We start from the raw sequence: 22,304 nt of genomic DNA, 5'->3' as shown, positions 1-22,304 counted from the left end.
TAGACATAAAAATCACTGTTTTTTTAATGAAATACATATATATTTACAACATTAGTCATCAGAAGGTATGTATTGTAAACTGGAATCTTAGATATACGTATTATTAACCCATGTGTGAATTTTTAGATTATAATATGCATCATAGATTGAGTCTATCCATAAGTTTGATAGTAAGTTACTTTATCGGTAAAAAGATGGTTAAGAAACCATTTTGAGTTTTTCAATACGTTATTCGGAGAAAATTTATTTACTTGGCACGTAAAAATAATATAAAATTTTTTCGTTACATCCTTATCCGAAAATTTTATAAACCATAGCAAGTGGGAAAATTGTAATCAAAAACATAGCCGTGGTTCTTTTAGAAGAATATGCTTTAGCCAATAGCGATTCTTGTTATTTTCTTAAAAAATATGCTTTATTTATTACTTTTTGACTTTTACATTGTTTGTTTTATATATTTAACAGATTTATTATGTTTTTAAATTAGGCTTTATATTTAGAGAATTTATCAAGAGACTTCGCAATAAAACATGTTAGTCCTTAATCTTGTCCTGCTACTAAAATCTTGTTAGTAACTTACGGATTGCATATATTTACAAAACGAGTTGCTGAATACGGTTAATCAAATCAGAGTATACCTAAACGAATAATGATGTATTATCAGTGCTGCCATAAAATGTATGTTGTGGTGAGATTTGAATGATAAAATGACAGGAATGATAAGCATATTGTTAGAATACAAAAGATTTTGTATTCTCAAAATATAGTAATTGTAGAAGTAACAAATGCTTTATAAAATCTAATCGACAAAACACCAGAAAAGGCGGAAATTAAACAATTGGAGGTAAACATTAAGTATTAAAAAAGCTTAAAGAATTCTCTAACCTTGCAAGTTCTGAAAACGAGGTCTCAATAGTATATTTCAAAACATTCAATAAATAATATTTTATCCTGATGAGGTTTATCTTCAAACATTGTCTTTAAACATTTTTCTTATATTATAACTCTTTGATCTGGAAGTCGGTTTTCATTCAATATTTTATGATCCATCCAATCCGTTAATAAAAAAGATCATTATTCATTACTAAATTAAAATAACTAACAGGTTATCCAAATGTCGAGCTAACGTTTTAGAATCATATGCAAAATACGTTAAAAAGGATCAACATTGGATGGCATTGCGCAAACGTGCAACATCACCAAAATATCTTTGAAGGAATCTGTGTTCAACATGCGGAAGACCCTAGGATCATCGTTTCATCCAACACATCACGATCCCTCATTGGTGACACAGAAAAAACAATGACACAAACACAGTCTCAAGAAAACAATTAGCAAAGCTTGCCCGCTTCGCCAGGACAATATTGGCAATTCTAGCAGCTTCTTTTAACTCTGAATAGTGTTTTTCACAGCTGGAAATATCTGTGAAGACAGAAAAACATACCTTTTATCACCAAATGTTGAAAAACATGTTTTTCAAAAAGAAAACTTGAAACAGATGAAGAAAATGTATAATGTAATCAAATCTTATAATTTGATTCAGGTTTCATAAAAAAAAAAAGTACTGAAAGTTAACCATTATCTATAATTGTCATAATACAAACGAAGCTTTTAGTGTTTTTTTAACTAAATTTTTAGCGATATTTGACGAAGCTTGTCCGTATGAAGAAATACAAGTTAAAACAAAAGCACTTAATAACCCTTGAATAAATAAAACACTTTTAAAGTGTTCTAAAAAAAAGCAAAAACTATAGAACAAGTTCTTAAAAAATAAAAGTACAGAGAATGAGAAAATATACAAAAATTATAAAAGTTTTTATGAAGATTTCTTATAACAAATTATTTACGCTAGACATGTGAAAAGAAATTTTTTGCTTTTACGGATTTTTTACCAGCAAAAATTGATTTAATTCAGAACAAAAATTTAGAATCAAATTTTTTCTATCAAATGATTTTTTTCTAGATGATAAATCAGATCCTGACCTTATTTATTTTAAAGGAGCTGAATCTTTGCAAAGTAAATGCAATTATTTTTATACCCGTGAAATTAAAAGATTTCTTGATCGTAGTAAAGTAAATGCGATTCATATTAATATACGTCGTTTAAAAAAAACTTGAAGCTTTTCAAAATTTTGCTGACGAAACTTAATATCTTTTTAAAATAATTTGCTTAACAGAAACTTGGTGCAGTTCCGATGACGTAAATTCTTTTATGGACTTCGAACTGCCGGGTTTTAATTTAGTTTCATTGGCAAGAAAAACAAACGCAGCGGAGGCGTTCTTATTTATGTTAAAAAATGTTTGAGATATTTTACCAGACATGACATGAGCATTTCCGATGCTAATAAAGAGGTTTTAACGATTGAAATTTTAACCAATAAAGCTAAAAATAATTTGTTGAAAAAAAAAAGTTGTTGTTATCGCCCACCTTCAGGAGAAATTCAATATTTCGGGTCATTTTTATGTAATGACGTCATTAAATATAGTCACCACGAAAATGAGTTTATATATGTAATAGGAGATCAAAACTTGGATTGTTTTCAATACCACGTAAATAATAACATTGGAATTTTTTATAACGATATTTTTGAAAATGGAGCGGTTCCATCGATTAACAAATCAACCAGAATTACTAACTCATCTGTTTCTTTAATTGATAATATTTTGACCACTGATATCTTTAACAATTCTTTAAAAAAAGGAGTAATAAAAAACGACTTATCTGATAATTTTCCTATTTTCTTTTCTATAAATATAGATAAAAAATATATATTTAATGAAAAATTAACTTCTAAAAAACGTATTTTTACAAACGATAACCTTGAATCTTTTAGAGAACAATTATCTTTAATTTATTGGAGTTTTGTTAATGTTTCCGCTAATGCAAATTTAATTTATAACTCATTTTTCAAAACATTTTACGATATCTATAACGCTAATTTTCCGGTAATTACTCACAATCTCCACGCTAAAAGTATTAAATCACCATGGATTACAAAGGGTTTGCGTAAGTCTTCTAATTAAACAAAAACTATACATTAAATACTTAAAAACTAAAACAAATGAAAACAAAATTATTTATAAAAATTATGCTAAACTTTTTGAAAAACTAAAAAAAAAACAAAAAAAAAATTATTACATAAATATACTTGAAAAATTTAAGTTAAACTTGAAGCGCACATGGCCAATTATAAGGAAAGCTACTGGCAGCAAGAAATCTTTATCTCCCACTTTACCAGATACAATTAGACATAATAATGATTTTATATATGATAAAAGGGAGATTGCGGAAGAATTTAATAAATACTTTGTGTTTTGTAGGGCCTTATCTTGCCAAATTAATTCATAAACCAAACAATCCAATTACTAACTTAAACTTCCCTTTAAACTCTTACCTAAACTACTTTGAATTATCTTTTGAAGAATTTGAAAATGCGTTTAAAATGTTAAAGTTAAACAAATCAGTAGTCCCTGATGGTGTCAACGGAAACATTATTATTAGTTCATTTGATGTTTTAAAAGATGTACAATTTAAATTTTTTTCAATATCAATAAAACAAGAAATTTTTCCACAAAGCCTAAAGAAAGCAAAAGTCATACTAATATTAAAAAACGGTGACTCTACCAACATAAATAATTATCGTCCTATTTCAGTTCTTCCTGCGCTCTCTAAAGTTTTAGAAAGAATTTTGTACACCAAAATATATAATCACCTTACTATAAACAACTTATTATACAAAAACCAATATGGCTTTTAAAAGAACAAATCCACTGAACACGCAATTCTTAAAGTTACTAGAAATATTTCTTACTCATTCGAAAATTCTCAATTTACTTTGGCTGTTTTCATAGAACAAGCGAAAGCTTTTAATACTATAGATCACAAAATTCTTTTTAAAAAGTTAGAGTGGTACGGAATAACTGGTAATGCATTAGTTTTGCTGAAAAGTTACCTTTATAATAGAAAGCAATTTGTTTATGTAGATGAAAGTACATCATCTAGTTTGTTAAATGTAACATGCGGAGTTCCACAAGGATCTATATTAGGACCTCTTTTATTTTTAATTTACATTAACAACCTATTTAAAGCTTCAATTCTAATTACAATTATGTTTGCTGATGATACCAACTTATTTCTCTCTCATAATAACATATAACATTATTTAAAAACATGAACATTGAACTGGCTAAAGTTTCTAGTTGGTTTAAATTAAACAAATTATCATTAAATGTTGAAAAAACTAAATGGATTCTTTTCCATCCAGCTCGCAAAAAACACCAACTTCCAATTAATATGCCAACTCTTTTTATTGATGATAATCTTATTAAACGGGTTATAGTGACAAAATTTTTAGGTGTGTATATTGATGAAAATCTTACTTGGACAATCCACATTGCAAATTTATGTAATAAAATTTCTAAGAGTATAAGGATTTTATGCAAAGCAAGAAGCATATTAAACAAACATACATTAATTCAATTATATTACTCACTAATTCATTGCCATTTAAGCTATGCTAATATTGCTTGGGGCAGTACAAATTAAGGAAAACTCGAACCTTTTTATCGGCAACAGAAGCATGTTGCACGGCTTAAAAATTTTAAAGGCCGTTTTGCTCATGCCAAAACTCTTTTATATGAAATGAAAGTTCTTAATATATACGAACTAAATGTCTTTAATATTTTATGTTTCATGTTTCAATGTAAAACAAACTTATCGTCTATTTCTTTTCATAATTTTCATCTACAAAAAGACAGAAATAAATATATATCAAGGAATGATAATTTAAATCGACAACCGTTTTCTAAAACTAATTTTGGAAAATTTTGTATTTCTTTTCGCGGACCATTTTTATGCAACAATGTAATTTTAAATGTTCCAAATGATATTTCTCAAGATTGTACTTTAAATTCTTTCAAATATATACTTAAAAAACTAATTATTTCAATTACAAATATATTGATTTACTTTTAAAATAATTTCAAATTTATTTAATTATTTTATTCTGTAGACTAATGTTTATTTTAAATTTAAAATAAGTGTTTTACTTGAGCGGTTCTCGGTGACAAGACCTGCCGGTCTTCTTCAAGTTTCCGCGTTCTTTATTATTTTTATTACAAAATCTTTTTATTGTATTTTCTTTATTCTATTTAGATTTTTATTTTTTTTTATTTATAAAAACTGTAAAATGAATTATTAAAAAGTTGTAATAAAGAACAAAAAAAAAAAAAAAAATAGACATCTTAAAAAAAAAACAAAAAAAAATGTATTATAGTAAACAAATTAGCAATTCCAAGTTTGATGTTAAAAAAACATGGTCATTAATTAACGACATAATGGGCCGAAGTCAAATAAAAAGTTCTGTATTACCTCAAAAAATTAATATTAATAAGTCAGATTTATTTTGTACTTATAAAATATCTAACGAGTTTAATAAATACTTTACAAATGTTGGGATTAGCCTCGCAAACAAAATTATACCAACTTTTACGTCATTTAAGACATATCTAAAAAAATCAACAAATGAAACAATGTATGATAGTGCTTTACATTTTCTTGAATTTGATGCAGCTTATTTTTCTGTAAAAAAAAAAAAAATCTCAAGGATTTGAGGAAATTCCTAGTAATATCCTTATATCTAACAAAAAAAAAAGCATTACAAAACCTTTGTCCCACATAATCAGCCTAACTTTAGATCAAGGAGTATTTACTGGTATACTTAAGCTTGCGAGAGTATAACCAATTTATAAAAATAATGATCGCACCGACGTATCAAACTATAGACCCATATCGGTACTTTCTGTTTTCTCAACAATCTTCGAACGTGTAGTTTATAATAGAATATTTGATTATTTTACAAAAAATAATCTTTTTAATCCAAAACAATTCGGATTTCAAAAAAAACATTCATCAGAACATTCCATTATTAAATTAGTCGACCAAATAACTAATGGTTTTTAAATGATATGTTAACTCTCGGATTTTTCTTAGATTTATCCGAGGCATTCGACACCTTTGATCGTTTTATTCTGTTAGAAAAACTAAAATGGTACGGGGTATCCAATAAACTATATCATTGCATAAAAATTTATCTATCTATCTGAAATATGACGCAAATAAAAACGTTAGAAGTTTCAACAATATTGTATATCAAAGTAGTTTTATTCCAACTCTTATTAAACCTACTAGAATTACAAAAGATAGCTCCATTTCAATAGATCAAATTATAAATAACAATTTCTCTAACATAAAAACTAAAACTAGAATACTTGTAACAGACATTTCAGACCATTTACCCGTTTTTATAATATCAACAAAACAAAAAATCAATCAAATTTCCGAAAAAGTAAAAATTACTAAACGAATAATTAATGACGCTTCCATTGTTCATTTTAAAAGCCTTTTATCTTCCACAGATTGGGGATCGGTCCTGAAAACTACAAATGTTAATACTGCTTATAACAGTTTCAATCAGATATTAAAACAAATATAATGAAGCATTTCCAAAAACTATAAAACTTATTAAAAAATAAAAGATTTAAAATCCGTGGATAACACCCGGTATCATGAAATCATCAAAAAAAAAACAACGCCTCTACGAAAAGTTTGTTAAATAAAGAACCTTTGAAAATAAGTCGAATTATAAAAATTTCAAATGACCTTTTGAATCAATTATAAAGTCCTCAAAAAAATCGTACTATACTAACCAGTTAATAAATTTAAAATAACAATTCACAAAAAACATGGCGTTTAATAAATGACGTCTAAAGAAGATTGCTGATTGCTAAAGAAGTATAAATTGTAACAGTCTTCCGAAAAAACTCATTATAAATAACTGCGAAATTGTTAATGAATCTTTAATTGTACAATCGTTTAATCATACATTTGTTAATTCAGGCGTAAATTTAGCATCAAGAATTAAACTTAAATAAATAAATCTCATTTTAAATCATACCGAACCGCTAATAATACCGTAATGGAAAATAATAAATTAACTGAAAAAGAATTGTTAAATGCTGCCTCTAATTTAAAACCAAACAAAGGTGGAGGGGTTGACGACGTTTGCAGTAATGCAATAATAAAATCAATTTCTTATTTAAAATTTCCACTCATGCATGTTTTTACTTTGTCTCTTGAACAAGGAATCTTTCCTGATAAAATTAAACTTGGAAGAGTGGTACCAGTCTTTAATTCTGGAGATGATACCAGAATTTCCAATTACAGACCAATCTCAATACTTCCATGCCTTTCAAAACTATTAGAATACATTATCTATCAAATTTTGTTTACCTTTCTAGAAAATAACAATACTTTTTATAACAAACAATTTGGATTTTAAAAAATCACTCCACAGACAGAGCAATTATTCATCTAGTTCAAAATATTTTTCAGGCATTTAATGAAAATAAATATACGCTAGGTGTATTTATTGATCTTAGCAAAGCATTTGACACTGTTGATCATTATATTCTAATAAATAAACTAGAAAAGTACGGGATTAGGCACTCAAATTTTAAATGGTTTCAAAGCTATTTGTCAAATAGGAAACAATGCTTTTCATTTAGCTGCGGAAAAACTGATAATATAAATATAAAATGTGGTGTTCCACATAGGTCAATTTTTGGACCACTCTAATTTTTAATTTATATTATTGATTTATCCAAATCTTGTAAGTTACTAGACACTATTTTGTTTGCGGATTATACAAATTTGTTTCACGTTTGTCACGATGTTAAAATGTTGTTTAATTCAGTTAACATGGAACCAATAAAACTCGCAGAATGGCTTAGTGCAAATGAATTATCAATTAATTTTGATAAAATAAAGTATTCTTTTTTCCATCGCATTCATGAACGCGATAAAATCCATTTAAAACTTCCAAAACTTTATATTGGCAGTCAATTTATAAAAAGAGAGCGAACATTAAAATCATATACATTATTTTGAAAGTAAAATCTCAAGAAATATTGGCCTACTGTATAAAGCAAGATCATTTTTAAATTTGTTATATTTCTCCTTTGTTCATAGTTATCTGAATTACGCAAACAATGCTTGGTGTAGCACAAATCAAAACAAAATAAAAAAACTTTTTAATAAACAAAAACATGCAATGAGAATAATATCTAATGTAGGCCGTTTTCTCGCTCCAAAGAACTATTTATAAAGCTAAATATACTCAATGTCTAGCAAATAATTATTTTTTATCTTTTAATTTTCATGTATAAAGTTAATAAAAGAACAACACTAAACATTTTTATTTCGTTATTCAAAATAAATAAACATACATACTTAACCAGATACTCAAACAACACCTATATCCAGCCCAAATGTTTTTATGTTGCAACTGAGTTTTTATTATCCATTAGAGGACCAAAAGTATGGAATAAAATCCTATCTAATAAACTTAAAACTCTTGAAACTCTTGACAAATTTAAAGTAAAATTGAAGCAAATGCTCCTAGTTAGAGATGGAGTGTTGGACTTTTTTGTATGACACAGATAAGTTTTTTCGATTTAGTTTAAAGTTTCTCTTTGCCAACCCTTTTATGGTTTTGGTTGAAGCATGCTTAAATACATATAAATATATTTATATTTTATAATTGGAAAGGTTCAAACTCTGGTTCAAAACCTTTTTTCCAATTTTTTTATTATACTGCAAGTTTTACCTTGTGTAAATTTATATTAATCTTTATATACTTACTTATTTAATATTTATTTTTAATTTGTTTATTATTGTTAATTATAAACAAATTAAATAACAAGATAGTATAAAGTTTTTAGAAGTTCTTGTGGATGATTCTTTATCATGGCTCCCACATATAAAATATATACAGTCAAAAATTATTAGGACCATTAGTATTATGTATTGAACTCGCCCATACATAAATTCACATAATCTAAAGCTCATATACTTCAGCTTAATTCATTGTTACATTACTTATGCAAATATTACGTGAGCAAGTTGTCAACCAACAAAACTTAAAAAAATTCTTTCCTTCCAAAAACATGCTTGCAGAATTATATACAACAAAAAAAGGGGGACCATATATCAGATAAATATTCACCAACACCTAATCTTTACGTATAAATATACCAATAATCTAACTCCTGAAATCTTTATAAGTAAATTTAATAAAAATCTAAATAAAAAGTATTTCTTAAGAAAAAGTGACAAGTATAAATTACCTAAAACAGTAAACAAATACACAGAATATAGTATAACTTATAGATGTCCCAAGCTATGGAACTCGTTTCTGAAAGGTAATTTAAATATGGCAAAATATTTAAATTCATTTCAGTGTCAAACAAAAACTAACGTTTTAAATCTTGTGGATTAATTTTTATTTTTGTTTACAAAAAATTGTTTAATTTTTAAATATTAATTGTAATCTTTATATATTATATGTTGAATATGATATCAATTATTTAACTGGAAATTTGTATTTAAATATCTTCTTTTTATGACCTTTTGTGACTATGAGTATCTATTAATATTATATCTTCTTCTTAACTATTTGTATCAAAATATATATATATATTAAATAAAAATTTTTTACTTTTTTATGTATTATATTTTCTTTTTTGACTAATTGAGGGTGTTTGTACTTTTAATTGTTACATCTTTTTTCTCTATTTTTATTCTTAAATATTGTATATTTTTTTTACAATTTTTTCTTTTTTTTTCCTCCTAAAATATCTACTTGATTTGTAAACATATATTACTATTATTGTTATGATCTGTAGGGGCTCTATGAAAAGATTAGGTATCTTGTTATCCGTACCTTCTTTGAGCCCCTGTCTGTTTATTATTTATATATTAGTAATTTTTTTTTTATTTTTTGTGAAAGAGAATTGTAATTTATATAAACAGCAAAATAAAATAAAAATTAAAGAACAAAAGCAATTCTTTACCTTTGAAAACTAAATTTATAATTACTTACTAGATACTCACTATCACGTAATATGACCCATATTACGGTTACTTTTTGCTGTTTAATATTTTTTATTTAAATATTAACTAAATAATAGTGATAGAAATCTAAGAGTCTTACTGTGTAATATGTTTGTATTCTCTTATCTTCCTCAAACTGATATCCTTTAATAAATCAAATGTTTCATTAAATATTATTTGGGAAAATAAAGTTAAAATTCAATTCTACATAAATTTAATAATGTCAGAGAAGCTGCTTTTACATACATTACTTATAAAAGAGTACATTTTTTTAAAGAAAATTCTCAACACAATTGTATTTAAATAACTGCAGGTTACCCAGTGGGTACAGAGCAATTGTTGAAAGTCTTAAGGACATCCATAAAACTTGCGACGTCTATAAGACGTTATATGGACCTCTTACAGACTTTAGGCCCGCTGGGAATGTTGTTCAAATTTTAATAATTTCAAAAATATAATTTCATACTGACTGATTTTGCATTCTTATGATCACTATTATTTAGGTTTTGCCATACAATATCAACATAAGCGGAACGATCGCATCGATTATGCTCATGAGGCATACCCATCAAATGAAGCATTTCATGAAGAATTGTTCCTTAACAAAATAAAGATAAAAAATTTTATTAAATATTTTTCTTAAATGTTTACAAAATTTTTCCTAAAATGGTTATTATTTTCTTTCTAACACATTCATAATCCTTCATTTAGCAAAGTTGACGCACAGAAAAACCATCTGAGCCCAACAACTGGCACAATGTTTGTTAAGCACAAATATATATATATATATATATATATATATAAATATATATATATATATATATATATATATATATATATATCTATATATATATATATGTCTACATATCTATATATATATATATATATATATATATATATATATATATATATATATATATATATATATATATATATATATAAACACAGGGTGCAAAAAAAGTTCGCGTACAAAAATATATCAAAAACTCCAAAAGTTCCTGTACAAGACAAGAAACAAATCACACTTTAATTTAAAACAAAATAATACTAAAAAATACTAAAAGAGTACGAAGAATACTAAAAGCACACTATATATTGAAAGAAAACACAATACAGATATTTTTTTTAAATTAGACTTTTGTAAAAGAACTTTTTTTTTCTCATCCTGTATATATATATATATATATATATATATATATATATATATATATATATATATATATATATATATATATATATATATATTACGCACATTATTTTGTGCCAATCCACTGCTTAGAAAGCTTGGAGTGCTTAATGTTTATTAATTAATTACGAAGTTTTTGTTATTATAAATCATAAATATCAAACAAAGCATTCATTGCATAACTATCAGGTACCAAAAACCTTATTACAACTGTCTAATTTCTCAATAACATACCGAGGGTCACATTTGTGGAACTCATTCCTTTCAATTGAAAGTAAAACTATACTTTCACTTTAAATTTTCAAAGTTATTTTAAAAAAAACAGTTACTTGATTATGACATATCTCAAATTGTATTTTACTTTTAATATCTTCTTTTTAATACTTAACTTTTATTTCGTTTGCTTAAAAGCAAAACATTTTTTTTTTTGCTTAAATTTGTATTTATTTCCTTATTTTTATACATTATATTTTTACGTATGTAAAAATATTTCTTTTTTTATGTATAAAAAAAAGTAAAATGTTTATTTAAAAGTTTTTATATTATTTTATTTAAATTATAATACTTTATGATAGATTTATGATATTACAGTGCAAAAGATACAACGGGGCTAGATAATAAGACTTTTGTCTTCTGCCGGCTCCGGTCATATCCTAACTCAAAATATTATGTAAATAATTTATTATGAAAATGACGAAATAAATTATAAAAAAAAAAACTTTTCGACAAATCGCAAATAACCTCCGAATTATAGGACATTTTTGTATAAAGGTCGCTTCTGCCAACAATACTAAGCAATTTCTATAGAGATAATTGATCGGAGATTTATTGCGCTTCAATTTTTATTTTAAAAGTTGCATGCCATTCGATACAATTTTTTATCGCTTTTCATCGTATAATAGAAAAAAAATCGCATTTGTGTTAAGAGTCATTTTTTGTAAGAATCAGGCATTCAATGGAAGTGACCTCCTCCAAATTGCTTGAATTTTTTATATATTGATCAGAATATAGAAAAAAACCTGTTGGGGAAAAAAAAAATTTTGAAAAATGTTTCGTTCACTCGGAATCTGGGCTTAAATTTTTGAGATTTTTTTAAACATTTTTAGAAATTTAGTTTTTGCCACCTTTGAACCCATTTTTTTGGCAAGGCAAAAAGTTGCACATAGCTTTTGTAGTTAATATCAGACGTTACCCAAAAGCTCTCTCCAAAAAATATAAAAAAGTTGCGTGACACTGTGCGGTTGGCTAATTATCATAGTTCAAAAGTACAAAATCAATCACTTTTGTCAATTTTTAATCGGAGTTAATTCTAGCGGCGAAGTGTTGCACACAATTTTTCTTTTAGGATTTGAAATTATCAAAGGTATTGAGTCTAAAAATGCAAAGCAAGTTATGTGATACCTAAGGCCTATTAATATATTAAGGCTTGAAATTGGAAAAAAATGTTTTAGTATACTTACAAAATGAACCATTACGGCAGAGGCGCTTAGTTTTGTAAAAATGTAAACATATCCAACTGTCAATACAAAAAGGTCCTAACATAATAATAAAAAAAATTCGTGTGATCTTTAGATATTAAGTTAAAAATAAAGGTACAAATTGTTAAAAATGATTAAGTACGAAGAGATATTTTTTTGGACACACAGATGAGGTTTTCGCTCACAATAAAATTTCTATCATCCAAAATTAGCATTTAGCATTACACAAAACATTGCACGTAATGTTAAGAAAAAATTTAAGCGTTTCTGACTATGATATAGAAATCATAACAATTGAAATAAATAATAATAAAAAACAATACATGATCAGAAGTGAATTATTTAAATTTACGTCATAACCAAATAACTTGTGGTGATCGAATGGAAGAAGAATCGCTATTATCACGATTGTGGAGAAACAAGTTAGTGGGCGGTTGTTTACTTTACCATAAAAATGTCTCAACTTTATTTTAACGATCTTTAAAATTTGCATAAATAGAGTAGATATTTTATCATTGCTATTGAGATATAGGTACTGCATAAATAGAACTTGTTTTTAGTTGAGTATGAAACAAAACAAATATTTTTATGAAAACTGTTGTTGCTTTTCAAAAGGAAATTGTGGATCATTCAAAAAACATAAAATTATAAACAAAATGTTCTACATTCATCAGCTGGGACATGTTGATGTTAAGAAACACCTCATCAACTTAAAGGTAATTATGTATTTTATATTTACGCAGACTGTAATACAATTTTTATAATTACATACTTTATAACTTCTCTGCAATGAGATTTTGAGACAAAGTTCTTTAAACAAAAAAAATAGCTCTTTTAATTAATTCCTCACTCTTTTAATAAATAATCACTAAATTAATCACACTCTTGCAATATTGTATTTTAATAATAACAACAATGTATTTCAAACTTGTAAACATTTTTCGTGAAGAGTCAGATTATAAACAATGCTTTAAATGACACACTTAATAATTGTTTAAAAAATTGTTTTTAGGTCATGCGATTTAACGATAATAATATTTGGGAAGAAAATGGACTTATTGCAAATAGACTTAAAAGAAATCTTGAAAAGGATGAACAAATATGTGCTTTTCACCGGTACACGTTTGGTATTGCATAGAGTCCTCCAAAAACATGCTTTCATCCTCACCATCTAAATATAAAAGGAAAAAAATCTCCCGCTTTAAGGGCGTCACCAATACATGTCGTCATATCAATGTCAAAGCGATACAATAAAGTATTTTCAGTTGGTGCAATGCTGTGTTTTACCCATTTAAAGCAAGAAACTGCTTTATCTAGAGTCAACGAAAACACCAATTTATGTACAGAAACACAAACACAACAAGAACAGACATATATGACACCTGCTACTCCAGATGAAGAATTTGATCCCGGTGAAATTAATGTTTCACAGGAGATTTTGGACGAATCTCTAAGAAGCCGTGAGAGTGTAACTGAGGTTCTTAATGCAAGTCCAATAAAATTTAGATTAAAAAGGAAGTTCGAATATCTGGAAGATACTACTAAAGATAAGTTAAAACGCAAGTATGTTCGCCTAGAAAACTTATTAAAGAAAAAATTTGCGGAAGCTGTTGCTCCTGGACAAGAGGAAATACTTATAGATTTTCTTAACAGTAAAAATGTTGATGAAATAAATAGCCCTCTCCCAATTGAAATTATTCGTGCTCAGAAAGTATATAAGCAAAGTGATTCCATGGGAAAGTTAGTTATCCTCTCATTATTAGACCATACCAAGTATACCAAAAAGTTTATAATGAACACATTTGAGTGTACCAAACATCGTATAGAAACAGCAAGAAAATGGCATGCATCTCATAAAGGGTTGGCATTTCCAGAGAAGAAAGTATTCGTCCGATCTAGTCTTGATCAAACAAAGTGTGAACATTTCTTAGACTTTATATTTACAAGCGGTATTTTGCATGATGTTGCTTATGGAATAACCAAATTAAAATACGACAGCGGTGAAGAACAAAAGATAGTGCATGCAATACTGACGACAAAATATAGCCACGCTATTATGTTCTATCGAAAAAGTTGTAGTGAAAACAATTATATACCATTATCTGATTCAAGTTTGTGGAAAGTATTGCATGCAATAAAACCTTCAAGTCGAAAAAGCTTAGCTGGATTAGATGATGTTACTGCTTCAGGCATGAATGGTTTTCAAACATTACAAAAATTGGCACAAAGATTTAGTTCTAAATCTCTCGAAGCTGCCCTTGAAAAAGGAAAAAGGTATTTGAAAACAAGTTATCAAACCAATTGTAGTGTCAATGACTCAAACATTTCTTCTCATAGCTCAAAACATGCCTTATCAGATCCATCTGAAAAAAATCTTCAATCCAACACAGAGATATCAGAAGTGGTATGTGCCGATTGCTATGATTTGTGCAAAGCTATCGAGATGATCAAAGAACTAACAATTCAAAGTTCTGACGATGCTGATTCTATTTATGATTTGGAAATTGCTGTAAAGAATGTATTCAACTACATAAAACACCTGATGAGAGATTCTCAACAGAAAAAGGCAAAAATCGAAGCTTTTAAGCAATTAAACGATGAAACTGCTTTCTGGCTTAAAGATTTTTGTCAAAAAATTCTTCCGGTTCGATACAGAGAGGGCCAAAGAGAGTATTTTGGCAAGAAAGGAATGAGTTTACATGTGGATATATTCTTCATAAAAATAGCAGGAAAGTTATTCAAACGTATTTACTTTACTTCAATGTATAGGTGTGATCAGAGAATAGGTGATGTTGTTTCGTTAGCCACTGCAGTTTTAGACCAATTCAGAATTGATCAACCGCATATCAAGAAAATGTTTACCAAATCTGATAATGCCGGCTGCTATCAGGGAAATCTTTCAGCTGAAGCAATCTACAATGTATGCAAAGAGAGAGATATAAAGTTGCTGAGATATGATTATAATGAACCCTGTTGTGGAAAAGATCAATGTGACAGGGAGAGTGCAGTTGTAAAGACAATTTTAAGGAGTTACGTTGACTCTGGTAATAATCTTTTGACTGCTGAAGATATACACAAGGCTATGCATTATAGTTTTGGCGCTAAAGATACAAAAGTAGCAGTTGCTCAAATTAGCAATGATAAAACTGTAGTTACTGGACCAAAGATTAAGAACATTAGCAACTATCACTCATTTGAGTTTGGTGAGAAAAGTATGAAGATGTGGCGTTATTTCAATATCGGTGAGGGAATTGAACAAGAGTATGGAAATCTTAAAATTCAACCCTCGATTAAGTTGTTGTTGCCATATAGCAAAACAGATAATTCAGTTAAGCGTAACAAGTCACTTAAGGAAAAACAGAAAAGAAGTGACAGGCAATTATATTCATTAAGATTTTGCACTGAAATGAATTGTACTTTATCATTTGAAAGCGATGCTGAGTTAGAAGAACACATGCTATCCGGTCTTCATACAGTTCCGAAATCATTAACATCATTGGATAAAGTTCGCAACTCGTTTGTTCATAAGATGAAAATTACTTCACAACTAAATATGCCAATTTCTTCATCCTCTAACATTGCTTCCGTAAAAGACAAACCACATTGCATGAACATTTTTCTATTGCAAGGTTGGGAATTACCAGTTCGAAGTTCTTTTAGATTTTCAAATCAGCAGAAAGAACTGTTGTATGAATACTTTATTCGTGGAGAATAATCAGGTAATAAAATGAGCCCTGAGCAGGTTCACATGCAGCTGAGGAGAGAACTTCCGCCTGATCAATATGTAACTAGCTAACAGATAAGATCTTTATTTTCAAGGTAGGCATTGTTGCTATCAAAACTTTTGCAAATTAGATTATGTTTCTGACTGTTAAATAGTTCTTTTACAAATATGAAATTAAAATTTAGGTGAAAGTTATAATTTTGTGTGTTTGTTTACATATGTTTAAAAATATGTACAATTGATATTGTTATAGATTTAGTAACCTGAAAAGAAAAGGTAAGCTGGTAGAACCAACAACAGAAAATAATGAAAATAGTCAGGTTAACGATAACAAAGAAGTTTATGGCGAAAATGATGACTTTAATCTGGCAGGAGACAATGAAGATGATAATAAATATGAGGAAGACATCGCCAATCTTGCAAAAGAAATTTGTCTTGTATGGAAAGTGAATGATTGGGTTGCTGTTGCATATGAAAAACAATGGAATATTGGATATATTGTGGAGGTAATATTATTCAAAGTATATATTAGTTTCGAGTTTTTATTTTGTTTTACAAAACAGTGCTCTAAAATAAAAGGAATATAAACAAAATGTAAAAATAAATTCAGAATGACATTATATAAGACTTTACAAGTTTTATTGAATGTAAGCAAAATTAAACAAATCATAAACTCTTTATTATATTATTTTAAATGTTGCGCTAATACTTTTAGGTATCTATAACTGGGATCAGAGTTAATTGTATGATTAACGGGCAAGAGAAGAATACTTTTCGCTGGCCAGTTACTACCGAGGAGATAAATAACCAAACTGATAAAATTATCTGTTTAGTAAATGCTCCTTTTCTAATCAGTGGTTGTGGCGATTATTCATTATCCGAAGAAGACTATAATACAGTCATATCATTATTCTTAGAGAAACTTACTGCAGCAGAGTAGAAATTATGTGTGATGTGGTGGATAATGTGTGTAAATGACTCTATTAATAAATGAAAAACTAAGTTTTAAATGGAAAAACATTTAAATGTTTGATTTATGTTTTATTTAATTAGCAATATAGTTATCTTGATGTTAGATTTTTGTTCAGTTTTTAATTCATGTTATATCATGCGTGTGACAAAATCACACGAATTTTTTTTATTATTATGTTAGGACCTTTTTGTATTGACAGTTGGATATGTTTACATTTTTACAAAACTAAGCGCCTCTGCCGTAATGGTTCATTTTGTAAGTATACTAAAACATTTTTTTCCAATTTCAAGCCTTAATATATTAATAGGCCTTAGGTATCACATAACTTGCTTTGCATTTTTAGACTCAATACCTTTGATAATTTCAAATCCTAAAAGAAAAATTGTGTGCAACACTTCGCCGCTAGAATTAACTCCGATTAAAAATTGACAAAAGTGATTGATTTTGTACTTTTGAACTATGATAATTAGCCAACCGCGCAGTGTCACGCAACTTTTTTGTATTTTTTGGAGAGAGCTTTTGGGTTACGTCTGATATTAACTACAAAAGCTATGTGCAACTTTTTGCCTTGCCAAAAAAATGGGTTCAAAGGTGGCAAAAACCAAATTTCTAAAAATGTTTAAAAAAATCTCAAAAATTTAAGCCCAGATTCCGAGTGAACGAAACATTTTTCAAAATTTTTTTTTTCCCCAACAGGTTTTTTTCTATATTCTGATCAATATATAAAAAATTCAAGCAATTTGGAGGAGGTCACTTCCACAGTTTCAGGAATTTGCCTGATTTTTAGAAAAAACGGCTCTTAAGCGTTAATGCGATAACTTCAATGCTTCACTCAAGGAAACACAGCAGTTAATTGTTAATTCCTTCTTTTTTTAAATAATAGAGGTTTATTAAATTAAAAAAAAAAGTCCATTAATAATTTAAACAAAGGTTTTTAAATAAAAAATAATTTGTTCTGACTTTAGAACATGACAAAAAAAATAATTTGGGACATTTTAACACCATGTAAACAAACAAAAAATAGTTGAAACAAACTATACTGCTGTTAAAATTTTTACTAAGCAGCTAATACTACTGATATACCACTACTTTAATCAGCAATACTCTTCTTTAGTTTTAGTTTATAAGGTAAGGAAACTATTACCTTTAGTGCAGCATAAATTTTCTAAATATATTTTGTGAACTTTAACATTGTCTTCTTTTCCACGACTAGCCTGGCAGCTAAAATAAAATAAAAATAGGTTTTAGATTTTTAGGCTTTTAAATTTTTAAATTAATTTGATTTTTATGACAAAGATCAAAAATGATATAGTTGACTTTAATTAAAAAGCATGCTTCTTGAAACATTTATTTTAAAAAAATTTTGTCTAAAAAATGCCAGAATTTACTTTACATGAATATCAAAGGTTTAAAACCGTTCAACGAAAATTAATGAATATATATATATATATATATATATATATATATATATATATATATATATATATATATATATATATATATATATATATATATATATATATTTTATTTATATATATATATATATATATATATATATATATATATATATATATATATATATATATATATATATATATATATTCATAAATAAAAAAGTAAGATAAAAAAAACAACTTTTTTACGTTACTTAAAGTTTCATGGCGTTTGCGGCTCTCATCAGCCATATATAAGTGCCGCAAACGGCATGAAACTTTAAGTACCGTAAAGAAGTTATTATCTTACTTTTTTATTTATTTATTGATCTATTTTGTGATTATTTCACTTTATATTGATCACTCTCAAATCGAAAAAATTGATTATTATTACATAATCAAAACAACAATATATATGTATATATATATATATATATATATATATATATATATATATATATATATATATATATATATATATATATATATATATATATATATATATATATCATATATATATATATATATATATATATATATTTATATATATATATATATACATACTTCTTTTTCTAGTTTTTTACGTTGCAAATATAAATAAGAATTTTTGTAAGGGGTTTTCTTTTTAGTGGGCATAAGGTGGTTTTTCGGCAATTGCACAAATGATTATTATTTTCATGAGAATTAAAAAGTTTATTTTTTTAATTGAAATTAATAATACTCTAGATGTTTGGAAGGGAATTAAAACTAATCTTTAAGATACTACGGGTAAAAAGTTTCTAAAACTTGAGGTTTTTAGGGAAAAATTTAACAATTGTGCTTAAAAATGTTTTTGCTACGTTTTTTCTTACGTTAAGTAAATAAGGGCTTTAAACCAGATGATGTTTCTTATTTCAAATTTATAATATATTTTTGGATATTTGGAATGATACAGATGTGATAAGAGATCGATTTTGGTATTGATTTAATTAGGGGTGTTCTGGATAAGCAATTCGGGTCGGACTTCCAGGCTGGATAGGAGCATTTCTTTTATCTCAACGTTTCTCGATTAAGGTAGCCTTAATCGCTTTTTCTCATAAACAATGAAATTAGTCTTCCAAAATCAGACTGGATGTAGATGGTGCAAGTGACTTAAGATGATTCTTTTATCTTTTGAAACTTCACTTCCTGTTTCTCATAATTTTAATTGTCATTATTTATTTTCTACAATCGAGTGATTAAAGAAAACATCAACTCCTTGAGAAGCTTTTACAAAAGAGACTTGATCGGAATTTAATCCATTTTGAACTTCTTTGTGCAGCTGGAGAAGATTCAATTTTAATTTTTTTTATTTAATACAATTTACAACAAATTTTTTTTGCGTGATTATGCAGTGGAGTTGTGGAAAATGACTTCTGACCAGATTTATTACATCTCCTCCTTCTCTGCGTTCCACATAGAATTCAAATTGCTGTGAAATCACAGCTATCATTAAATTCGAAACTTTCAAACAAAACTCGCTATTTTGAAGGTTTGTCACAGTAAGGTTTATCACATTATTCTCCCTTATATCCGGCCGGATATTATTATTGTGTTCTGGTATTCGAAATCCGGTCAGATAATAAAATAATGTTATCCGAGACATCTCTAGATTTAATGACGCTTGGTGGATTATTAGAATTGATGTTAATATATAATGGATTGTGACCTAACTTTCTATAAATTATAAAGGAGTTCTAAGAAATGATAAATGTGATATCAAGAAAGTTTACTGTTTTTAAACTTAGCCTGATAGGATTGTAAAGATAAAAATTGTCTTTGAAAATCTTTATTTTTTTTTTTTTATTTCCGATTGAGGACCACTGATATTATAGAAGCAGTATAGACAATTATCTCTATATAGACCTGTAATATTAGGATTATAATCTCATTACAATGTCTGTCAATACAATGTCTGTCAGCATATCACTGAAAAAGCTTTAAGTATCAATGGACAGTGCTGGCCAAAATGCTATTTTATATGCTGTTAATATTGCAACTGAAACTCAGCTTGAACAGCAAAAACTTGTTGAGAATAGGGCTTGCATAAATAAACAAATGGACTTTGATGAAACAGAAGATGAGCGGCTTACTCAGGCTAAAGATCAGTGGCTAGCAGAAGTGATTTATACTAAAGTTAGTTCAGCAACTGCAGTTCTAGTTGACAAATTTTCTTCACAGCGGAAATTTTTAGAAAGCATAGACATCTTTTAATAAAGAAAACCAGTGAAGATATTATTCATAGTTTTCGTAACCCTAACTTAAAAGAAAATATTAAAACAATGAAAAATTAAAAATTGGTTTCAGTTTAAGTAAGTTCACTACTGAAATGGTTGATTTTGTGAAGATCTAAAGAAAGGCTGCTAAGAAGGATAGCAAAACTTTGCCATCTTTTCTCACCACTTACAATTTTATGCTGAAGATTATGTTAGATGCTGAATTCCACTCTGTTGCAGTTCTATACAAGATATTTCCTACAATTCCAGCAAATTCAGCAGAGTATGAGAGAGTTTTCAGCAAACTGAAACCTATCAATACTCTTCTAGCTAATAGAGCATGTGGGGAACGTGTTCTCTTGTTACAGGAACATCAGAAAATATGGAATTTGACCCATTTAGACATAATTAAAAACTATGCTGATACAAATGAGTTACGTAATATTTTGTATCTATTAAAAACTTTTTTTTAGTATAAATATAATTCTCCTTATTTGCTTATTTGTCTCTCCTGAAAAGTATTTCACAGGGCCACTCCTCTGGAAATTCGAACCTGCTTTTCAGGTGTCATTACTACGTCTCTGATATATATATCGGGTTTTGGAATTTATAAAAAGTTGTAAAAAGTTAATTTTATTATTGTATTGAATATGTATATGCATATGTAGCGAATATGTACTGATTTGTAAATTTTCATTTGTTTTTTTATCTTTATCTTAAATTTCTTATTTTTTAACTTTAAGTTCTTTTTTAACCTTCAAATTTTTATATTTTTTTTAAACTTATTAATTTCCCTCTTTTATAAGAAAAAAAACGAAATAAACTAATGTTAAAAAATTACCCTCTCTGTTGCGTTGTATCAAATTCAACATAGATTGAGTCATTATTACTTTTTTTTACCCATACATCTTGAATTTTGAACATCTTTTTACAATGACACAAATACTTATTCATAGAGCGAACAACTTCATTAATAGTACCAGTACAATCTAACAAAGTAAAAATAAATCAGCATAATTACAATATTTTTATATTGGTTTTCACCACCGCAAACTCTCCACGAAGTGGAGAGTTTGTGGTGGTCCCTGGAAGTACCGCGCTCAATATGCTTCTCCGCGCAGAAACCTTGTTCGTCAAGGTTTGTGTTTCGGAATTAAAGAGTTGAGAGAGGTATGTAACCACAACTAAACTTGCCTCCTGACTGAAGTGGTCTTCGTGGTTTTTGGGAGTAGAATTGAAATAACAATAATTAAAAAAATGAGTACAAAAAAACAGATATTTGTTAAGTTATTTTACAAACTCCTTATTTTTGCATATTTTTTTT

General features: G+C 27.3%; 1 protein-coding gene across 4 annotated transcripts in view; it reads right to left on the bottom strand.

The window, feature by feature from the left end:
- The window catches only part of LOC136080484 (uncharacterized), a 210,776-nt gene that overhangs the window by 88,101 nt on the left and 100,371 nt on the right, over window positions 1–22,304 (bottom strand). For all 4 annotated transcript variants that reach the window (XM_065797198.1, XM_065797199.1, XM_065797201.1 and 1 more), the window contains 4 exons: window positions 21,822–21,969; window positions 18,458–18,534; window positions 10,419–10,550; window positions 10,053–10,096 (listed from right to left, as the gene is read on the bottom strand). In XM_065797198.1, coding sequence (XP_065653270.1) covers window positions 10,053–10,096; window positions 10,419–10,550; window positions 18,458–18,534; window positions 21,822–21,969 — 401 coding nt within the window. The remainder of the gene's footprint in view (window positions 1–10,052; window positions 10,097–10,418; window positions 10,551–18,457; window positions 18,535–21,821; window positions 21,970–22,304) is intronic.

Source organism: Hydra vulgaris, chromosome 05 (genome assembly GCF_038396675.1).
Source record: "Hydra vulgaris chromosome 05, alternate assembly HydraT2T_AEP".
Taxonomy (NCBI): domain Eukaryota; kingdom Metazoa; phylum Cnidaria; class Hydrozoa; order Anthoathecata; family Hydridae; genus Hydra; species Hydra vulgaris.
The sequence above is the reverse complement of the archived record's forward strand: the minus strand, read 5'-3'. Positions and strand labels throughout refer to the sequence as shown.